Source organism: Anguilla rostrata, chromosome 8, assembly GCF_018555375.3.
Source record: "Anguilla rostrata isolate EN2019 chromosome 8, ASM1855537v3, whole genome shotgun sequence".
NCBI lineage: Eukaryota > Metazoa > Chordata > Actinopteri > Anguilliformes > Anguillidae > Anguilla > Anguilla rostrata.
In genome coordinates, this window is record NC_057940.1 from 34626234 (window position 1) to 34636458 (window position 10225).

The window sequence follows — 10225 nt, forward strand, 5'->3', positions numbered from 1 at the left end:
CACCTCAGTCGTAGAGACTGCCACGGCGCTGAGACGTGTCTGCTAAATGCACCGCTGATGAGATTAGCCCACGGCAAACGCGAAACGGTTAGATCGAATGAATAAGCGCTGTTAGTCTGAGATAGTTGAGATAAGCTCACTTTTAGTGTGATTCTAGTCTCTAGTCTGCCTGTTGATGGTTACATGGATGAATGATAGGGTACCACAAGTTTATTTGGTTTAGTTCAAATTGGCAGGTTCAGGCTTCAGGCATTCCCTTCTCAGATCCGCTATGCTACAGTATTTTATGGTCTATCACCAGAAAGGAATAAATAAATCTGAAATATCAGATAAAGGCTATGCTTGCTATGCCACGAGGGCTAAGGAATTCTCTGGGAGTGATCCATCTCTCTTTTATCAGCCCAGAGACTGGAATAGCTGTTTTCTTTCTCAATGTTCTAAGATAGCCCAGCTACAGTAGATTAGGTTTAAAGGTCTGGGGCTTTTTCTTAAATTTTTATCCTAACTTGGTTTTGTTCAATGTTGAGCTGCATAGAATGTAAAAGAGGCTCTTTAATACACTCTAGCTTGCTTTTAGCGCACTGAATTAAACTGGAGGAATTTTTTTTGGAAAAGTTTGTTTTTGTTCTTGATTAGGATGACATGAGCTTGTAGCAAAACTTTTAGATTGGACTTTTGTGAGTTCCTTGTAAATATGTTTCCCATGATCCTGTTCTGCAGGGACTGCCTGGGAAAGATGGCCCCCAGGGACGGCAAGGTCCATCAGGAACCATTGTGAGTATCGGAGAACGCCTGTGGAGGTCTGAGTGCTGAAAGCTTAGAACAGGCAGAATAAGGCTACTCAGCTAGCAAATATTGTAGCAGGATTACTATATAAATACAGGATCATTGAAACAGGACCACTCATGCAGTAAAACCTTTACTGATACTTTTCCTGCAACACTGATAAAAGGTGTCACTGTATGCTTGTTATTTGATAGCTGAATTTACTCTATATGCATTTTCGAAGGGATGATGAAAATTTAAATTTTCTGAGTTAGGGCTCACTGAATCTGCAAATGTCTGTAGATAATTGTGTTTGCCACAGGGAAACAGAGAGTGTGGCTGTATGTGCTCTGGTCAGCCTGTGTACCACAGACAGGCTTGTGGAAGAGCAGAATGAAGCCCTAAACCATCTTTCATCTCCAACAGGGCACCCCTGGAGCTCCAGGGTCCCCAGGGCAGACCGGACCCCCGGGGTCACTCGGTAATCAAGGTCCGCCGGTAAGTCCAGGAACCCTGATCACATCCACGTCATTGCACTCTGATTGCACAATACGGTGGCTAGAGCAGAGGTTAGTTCATCTGCCTGGCCCAGCTCCCTGGCACTCTGAGCTGGTGTCTGAGCCCGGTCCTGTCTTGCTGTGTTCTGCTTTCACGTGTGTTCCCAGCTCTGAGCTTGCAGATCCATATGTGTTATGTGACAGTGACGGTGTTCCGATCGCTCCTGTGATTTCTAGCATTGTCTGAACAGCTGAAATTTCTGCATAGACTCTGAGATTCCAGAACATTAGCGCAGTTATACTGTACATGCAGTCTCTCAGTGTTTTTACGAAGAGTCGGTCTCCAAAGCCGTTCTCCCTATTCTGATCGGTTTGAACAGGTGCGGAAAACCAAAAAAGAGGAATTTATCTGTAAATAGCGTACCACTTTCCAACATCACCTCTTTCTTCTGTGTTCATAGTGATTTTTCTGCTTTTTCTTTTTTACAGGGCCCTCCTGGTGGCAGAGGAGAGAAGGGTGAACGAGTAAGTTTGGCCAAAAGAATAAAAAAAAGAATGAATTTCCTGGGCGTAAAATCTGAAATCTAAAATCTCTACCTTCAGGTTGTGAAAGTGGAATTTTATGTGAAGTTAGGTTTGAAGAGATTCTATGACAACTTTACAATGTAAAATTGTCAGTGCTTTTTATGGAAATCCTTCAGAGTTCCCGACTCCATTGTGGGTCTCATAACCCCACATACCCTTTGTTAAAGATTGCATATCTGCACATGTGAATGAACACACTTTTAAATTCGGATCATTCTGACAGTGCAATTATATTGCAATGGATTATGCTATGATATGACACTGCCTCTTCACCCACAAGCACTAATTAGCTGACTCTCTGTGAGAGGTGATGGCTCATGGGTAATGGTAGATTAGAGTTTATATTGGCCTGCACTGGGCAGTTCATTAATCCTCACTGTCAGCAGTGAGTGCAGTCCCTCACACAGTGTTTGTCTTGAAGGGTGACATGCAATCCCAAACTGCCGTCCAAGAAATCGCCCGTCAAGTCTGTGAACAACTGATTCAGAGTGAGTTTCCCTGGTGCACTGCTTATGCATGTGTGTGGAAGTGTGTGCACGCTTGTTTGTGTGTGTGTGTGTGTGTGTGCGTAAAACACTTGATATGCATGTGAATGTTCATGAGTGACATTATTATGTGTGTGGTACATTGGATGACCCACTAGTTTTCTTACAGTGTTATGAAGAAGTATTTTACCCCTTCCTAATTTTGTCTATTAATGCTTATTTGTCACACCGAATGGTTTCAGATCTTGAGGCAAAATTTTATAATGGGGAAACACAAAACACATTTTAAAAATTATTTCATTTATTTAATGAGAAAAGTTATCAAACACCCATATCACCCATGTGAAAAAGTAATTTCCCCCTTAGTTATTCAATCAACAATTAACCCAGTTTAATTGATCATTAGATTTGGCTGATTGAACACAGCTAGGCTTGATTGCAACCAGTCCTGCTGAATCTAAACCTCACTCATATTGAACCTCACCATCAGAGTGAAGTAGTCACCCCAAAGTTTCTACAAGCACACTATGCCACGATCAAAGGAAATCCCGGAAGAGAAGAGTAAAAAAGTTATTGAAATGTATCGGTCTGTAAAGGGTTACAAAGCCATGTCTAAGGCTCTGGGAGTCCACTGAACCACAGTGAGAGCCATTACCTCCAAATGCAGAACACGTGGAACAGTGGTGAATCTTCCTAGGAGTGGTCGGCCTGCCAAAATTTCTCCCAAGGGTGTAACTACAACTCATTATTTACAAAAGATCGCGGAAGAACATTCAGAGAACTGCAGGTTCTTCATCTAAATGGTTGAAAGGAAACAAAATTAAGGTTCTGGAGTAGCCCTGTGAATGTCCTGGCTTGGACCCAATAGAGATGCTGCGCCAAGACTTAAAACAAGCAGTTCATGCTGGAAAACTGACCAGTTTGTCTGAATTAAAGAAGTTCTCAAAGAAGAATGGGCTAAAATTCATCCTCAGTGATGTGAAAGAAATTATAAGAAGTGTTTGATTGCAATTAGTGCTGCTAAAGGCGGTGCAACCAGTTATTAAGTCTAAGGGGGTAATTACTTGGGTGATATGGGTGTTTGAAAAGAAAATGAAGTAGTTAATTTCAAAATATGTTTTGTGTTTACTCAGGTTCCCTTTGTCTAATATTACATTTTGTCTGAAGACCTGAAACCATTCAGTGTGACAAATATGCAATAATAGAGAAAATCAGGAATACTTCTTCATGGCACTGTATGTTCTCTGCATTTACATTCTTTTTCAGTTTCATGATAACTGGGTTAACTTACTGACCAATGGAAATGGCTTTGAGTTGAGAGGAGTGTCTATTTCCCTGCACCTCCTACAATGAGACTCATGTCTCCCACAGGTCACATGTCTCGCTACAACTCGATCCTCACCCACGTCCCCGTTCGGCAAGCCATTGTGCGCTCCGCGCCTGGACCCCCGGGGGAGCCAGGGCGGCAGGGGTCTGCTGGGCCCCAGGGAGAGCAGGGCCCACCAGGCAGGCCAGGGTTCCCTGGGGGCAATGGGGAGAATGGGCAGCCAGGAGAGAGAGGTACGGCATGCCAGGCCCAAGGCTGCAGAACTATGCAGTGCTCTCTGCTTGTGTGACATTATCAACATGAGCCATATCTGGGTGCTGCATGCTCAGACTGTGTGAACCTATTATATGCTGTGGGCGTTTACGTAAGTAGCATAACTGAGCATCACGGTAGGTACTATGTTATGTTGATGCATGGAGATGCATCAACACTTCAAATTTGCTGCATTGTTACTTATTTCACATTGATGAGTGGGATTAGAAAATCATTGTGGCCGTTTTTTTTTGTTTCGTTTTTTTTTCATAGTTTATGCACCTGAGCATAAATTCCTGAGCATATATTTTTGTTTCCTTTGTGTCTTATTTGAGGTACTTCAGTAGTCACGTTTGTAAGATTTGTATTTATCTTGCTTATATTCATCACAAATCATCTATTCATCGGATAAACAAATATGAAGTCCTGTATTCTTTAATGCTTTGGCCTTTTCTTGGGGTTTTTCCAAAAAGATCACTGTTGATTTTTTTTTGGTCATGTGGACTGACAAAACTTATGTCAACGTGTCTTGGTATTTTGTAACAAGCCTATTGACACTGAAATGTGCTCTTCTTGTTCTTATGTAATGGTGATAACCTCTTATGTTTAAATACTGGAAAGGTATGACACAAAAGCTACTTTCATATTGTATACTTAAGGAGGACCAACACCTCTCTAATTCCAATTTCCCACTTTTTGGGGAACTGCACTGTAATTTTGATCGGCATGGTTGAAAATTGCCCCTGCACTCCCTTGCGTATTCTTTTGTGATGGTGATACGGTTGTGTGTCTGGACAGGGTTCCCGGGAGAGAAGGGAGAAAAGGGGATCGCAGGGGTGGGCATCCAGGGCCCCAGAGGCCCCCCAGGGCCCCCAGGTAAGAGTGGCACCTCATGGCATCGGCACCACGTCAGTAACAGAGCCCTTTCAGCAAGATGCATAAACTGGATGGCATTTGTGAATAATCAGCTGTGTGAAAGGAAAATATGCAAAACAAAATGCCTGCTGTGTTAATCACTCAGAATAGGGACATCTGTTAAGCAAATAAGCAATATGATCATTTCCGGGCATGCTGTTTCATTGCTCTGTACATACAGCCATTTATGAACTCGCATATTTGTGTTTTTTATAGCCTTTAAGGTGCACAGTTGGTGATCTCAGAAATTATTTTTTAAATCTTAAGTTAGATTGGTTAAGTTAGCTTTAGTTAGATAGTTATGCGTACCTATATGAGGTTTACTCATATAGGTACACATAACTATCAGTAGGTGGATGATGAGGACAACAATAGTAATGGTCTATTGTGAATAATTGCCAACTCTCAAGCATTAGACATCAGTAAAAGCAGGCTGAGGGGCAATGTGGTCTTGAAAAGAATTATGGGTAACAATGACTTTATATTCATGAAAGATCCACACTTATGGATAAATATAACGCATGTCAACATAACCTCTTTGTTGAAGAGAGGAACTTAAAAGTTCAAATCCACCTTTGGCTTTGTTGTATAACATTTCACTTTTGATGACAGTATGCCAAAATGTTCGAGTATTGTTTAGAAAATTGCTTGCTCTGAGTTGCATTTATCTGCATGTGTGAGACTGCAGTTCTACAGTACCTTTAAAAATTATACTTGTTGCTTCCCCTAAATGCTAAGCTAATTAATGGCACAGTGTTACAGAATCATGAGTCTGACAAACTGTCAGTGCATACTGTAGCAGTGGAATAATGCCTCTGGTTAATGGTGTTCTTCTGCACTAATGGGGTGGATATTAAGTCTTATAACATGGATACCTTACTGGATATTAAAAATAGTGAATTTGAAGTGAACATTTCCAATTCCTTACCTGTTTAAATTTGTATCCATTTTAACTTGCAGCATGTTTGGCCTGCCAATGAGAACGCCCAGAGGTACTGGGCGGGCATAGCGAAGGTTTGCCAAATCAGGCCTCAGTGCTTCAGTGTCTGTGTGCTGGTGGCATTCACGTGTGGCTGCCTTCCACAGGTCTGCCAGGAGAGGGGCGAACTGGCAACCAGGGGCAGCCAGGCAGACCTGGCAACTCTGGCACTCCGGGGCGGCCGGGCATCCCTGGCCCCACCGGCCCTGCTGGGCCCCCCGGGTACTGCGACCAGAGCTCCTGCATGGGCTTCAATGTCGGAGGTAACTATCCCTCTCCCCGGTGACCCCTGACCCCTAACTGATCTTCTAACTCTGATCTTCACCTCACCACCACAATCTGTTTTCAACTTCCTCATCGTTCCCTGTACATTCTTTTGTATAGGAATTTGCAGCCTTCAGTTCAATCAGAATTTTTCCCGGCCTACTAATTACTAAGTATGGTCAGCAACAATGAGACAAAATCTGACGTAAAATCATTATTTCCAGAGGTAGATAGATATAGAAGTTTTGATTGAATTCAGCCCTTTGCATCTTTTGTTCCCCTGCTTTCAGCTGTATGGTAGATTGTGTCATGTGTTTGTGCAGTTGTGCAAATCGTTATGCTACTCGCTGTATTTTGACATGCTGCAATAACAGTAGGTACAGTGGATGTGTAAAGAAGTGAAAGAGCATCAACTTTGCATTCATCAAACGGTCATTCATCTGCAGAATATGTCACTGCTGAGTTACTGTGTGACCTTGAATTGGGGAAATATTGAAATACTGAGGATATTCTTGTATTATAGCTGGCTTTTGTTTCAATATAAAGCAGGTGGATATATTTGAAGGTCTAAAGAGCATTATTTAGCTGAACTCTGAACTTTTCTTTGGGAAAATAGCACGTTTCTTGGCACTGCTGAGCAAAATGTAAGTGTAAAATATAATACATTAATATTTTTTCATATACAGATTTTATTCATATAAAACTGAAGGGACACATTTTGTTACTTCATCATTTTTTATATTTGATACTTTTATTGGAATTTCCTTACTGAATATTTTTAATGATATTATGAAACTGGAGAAAATGCTTAATTGATCCCATCCAACCTTTGAAAAGCCAGGGGAGTTCTAGTCAGAGAATCTTTCAGATGAAAAGCACAGCTGATCGTTGGCCTGTGTACCGTCAACATTCACTGTTGTCTTTGGCTTATTGTTAACTTTGGCAAGTTTTCTTTTTTCTTCACACAGTTTGGTTAGTTCAGCAATGACCACAGTTATCTCAGTGTTAAGTCAATGTTCAGGACAAATGTTGATTGTATACAGGCTGTCGATTCTGTGTTCAGCTGCATTGGTACATTCACTCCTGCTGTGCTTCCACTGTATTTACTGTTTCCTGCAGCATCATAAAATACAAATATGAAGATACCAAAATGTTATTTCAAGCATGTTTTTCCAATTTGCCTGGCTCCTCCATGTGCTTTCCTTCATCCCAGTATAATGACATCACTTCCTTGGCCTGTTCATTTAAAGATATCAGCTATTTGTTTAGAGATATCTTAAAGGTGATCATACCGGGATCTAAAATTCATTCATTTCTAGAGAACTTTGTGCATTTAAAGATATCTGATATATCTGCAGATCACATTGATATCTCTAAATGCCAACAAGGTGCATGTATTTATAAATATCCTGACAGAGCTGAGGATATGAGAGGCTAAAAATGGCCCAAAATGATTTCACTTGTCGCGACACATTATTGAACTGACTTTTATGTGAAGCAATCATTTGTTCACTGGTAAACTTGCAGATGACAAATCTGCTTGGTTCAAATGGTTTCGAAAGGATTGTACTGCATCCTTAAAATAGTGACGTGTAAGCATGGCTTAATGCCATTGAATGTGAGAACTGTGTGAATGGCACTCCTGAATGTAGCCTTGTGCCCTCCCTGAGCACCAAGGTCCTAGTGCCTGCCTTTTTCACCTTTGTTCCCCCGGTGAAAGAGGGATAAACCTCAGCACAATGCCGGAAAGGCCTGTCGTGTTTGTCGTTGCAAGTGGCGCAAAAGTAAGTCATGTTACATGTAGCTTGGTATTATTTTGTCTGCCTGACTGACCTGTGCTTTGTGTCGTTTCTGTCTCTCTTGTCTCGACCCTCCTCTTGTCTTACTAACTATTAACTGAAGCCGAACAACCATATCGCAATGACTACTAAAAGACTTTCTAACAGTGCCAGTCATGCACGCACACTCAGGCACGGACACACGCACGTACACACACACACGTATGCACACACACACACATACACGCACACACAAAATCAGTGGGCTATAGTCGAGGAGTTGCTATGAGGAAGCCATGCCACATAGCGCTCGTCACGTCCCATCATCAGCTGTCTGTCAGACACAGCTGCTGCCTGAACGAGAGCTGCTGTTGACATCCATCCAATACCCGTGTGAATCCATCACTAATATTCCCTCTCACTCTCACTGATGTGCTTTTCCAGATCCATTTCATCCGAGCTAGCTCCTTTCTTCACACACTGAATTACTGTGTCACGTTCACTGAAGGTCCTTCACACTGTTTGCATCACTGGCATAATGGATCCCCTAGCAAAGCTGCCCTTTAATTTTAAAACCTTTGACTGCAATAGCAATGATTAATCCCATGTCCTGATAGGTCAACCCACTCAGCACCCTGACAGCGTAGCCCCTCCTCTTTTATTCTCAGGTGCTCTGGTGTCTTCAGTAATGCTGTGCCTTGATGTCTCTGATCTCTCTTTTTTAACATGCTAACTCAATCCATACACTTGGTGGTGGCGGTGGTGGTGGTTAAAAGGTGGAAATGGTGGTGGCCCAACTGATCGAGATGTTCCCTTAGTACAATCACCTCCCAACCCCTACCAACCGTACAACCCCACTGAAAACGAAGAGGAGGAGGACGACTCTTATGACCCTTACCACGCGTACCCTTCCGAGTACTACCAGCCCAACTACCCCGCCCCCCGCCCCGTCCAGCCGGACGATGACACCGTCGAGGTGAGGTCACCGGGAATCCACCGTGTTGGCAGAAGCCTGTCTGTAAAGAAGAGAGGCTCCGCCCGAAAGGTGGAGGGGCGACTGAACAAACGCACATCAGGGACACTCAACTGAAAGGACTGGAGCATGCTCACGGAGCTAAATGGGAGTTAATAAAGCATTAGTTCTTGGAGGAACCAACCGGGTGTGCTATCACAGGCAAATCCGAAAAAAGTGCCTGATGTTTGTTTTGTTTTTTGTTTTTTTTGTTTTTGTTTTTGTTTTGGGTGGGGGGGGTGGAAAGGGAGGGGGGATGGAGGGAGAATCAAGATTAAGTCCACTTTTCTTGATTTGCATGAAGCTTTGGAGACAGTGTGAACGTTGATTGTATAATTGGCTTATATAATGTTTGTTAATGTGCTGTAAGCTTCTTTTGTAAATGCCTTACACCATGGTGAACATTTGTACAGTTTGTGTTATTGTTTTGAAAATGTCTCCTATAGATTTCCACACATGTTGTCTGGTAATATACAATTATTCTTCTGCCAATATTATATTTGCAACAAGCTTTACAAGGTTATTTATTGGGGAGAAATATCCTACTTTATGATACACTTGTATCGCATTCATGTGTGGTGGCACTCATAAATGTGGAAGAGAACCTTAATTCTTATTCGATCCTTCATTATCTAAAGGTAAATAACAATATGAATGTTAACAGAACATAAGAAATCACTCATGTGTCCTTCATGTCACATTTATGCAGAATGTGAAATATACACAGAATCGTGGGATAAAGGAACAGTTTGGAAATTTTCTTTTTTTTTTTTCTCACGTGAAATAGTGTCATCATGCTGTCTGTTTTCTCAAGGAGAAGTTGATAAGATGTGCTATATGATAAGATCTACACAGTTCATTACATCTCTGGCTGAATCTGTGAAATATATTTTGCTGCCTATTTTAGGCTTATTGTCGGTTTCTTGGATAATGATCTGCAACATGGGGGACCATTGCTTTTTCACATTGTACGTGTGTTGAATAGTTAGGCCTGTGGTCTAATGCCCTTTCAGAGCTTAAATAAAAACCTAAAATTGGCCACTATGGAATGTCAACCATGGAATCATCAAGGAACTTTTGAATCAAGAAAGTTATTTATTTTCGCTTTTTTACCAATAAAATCCGAAGTACAACCGTGAGCACTGGTGCTGTAATTTGTCTAATTTGTTGATGCATGAAGAACAGTTTTCAGTGCTGTTGTGATTGATCTCAGTGGTTGGATATCAATGATACATTTTCTGCATCTGAGCATAAATTCTACATTTGAATTATGTACAGTCAGAATATCTTCCAGCATGTATAGACTCTATGAGTTTTCTTCTAAATCATAACTATCTTCACAACTGCGTAAATTTTGCCCACTTTC

The 10225-nt window shown here is 41.7% G+C and overlaps 1 protein-coding gene across 7 annotated transcripts in view; it reads left to right on the forward strand.

Annotated features, from left to right (window-relative positions):
* LOC135261501 (collagen alpha-1(XIV) chain-like) overlaps positions 1-9998 on the forward strand; it is a 71831-nt gene extending 61833 nt beyond the window's left edge. For 5 of the 7 annotated variants that reach the window (XM_064347849.1, XM_064347848.1, XM_064347853.1 and 2 more), the window contains 8 exons: positions 721-774; positions 1192-1263; positions 1752-1787; positions 2269-2335; positions 3704-3892; positions 4710-4787; positions 5913-6068; positions 8624-9998. In XM_064347849.1, coding sequence (XP_064203919.1) covers positions 721-774; positions 1192-1263; positions 1752-1787; positions 2269-2335; positions 3704-3892; positions 4710-4787; positions 5913-6068; positions 8624-8937 — 966 coding nt within the window. In that variant the 3' untranslated portion in view covers positions 8938-9998. Of the gene's footprint in view, positions 1-720; positions 775-1191; positions 1264-1751; positions 1788-2268; positions 2336-3703; positions 3893-4709; positions 4788-5912; positions 6069-7971 lie in introns of all 7 variants that reach the window. The other 2 variants (XM_064347851.1, XM_064347850.1) reach the window with 2 other exon arrangements.
* Positions 9999-10225: the final 227 nt, after the last annotated feature.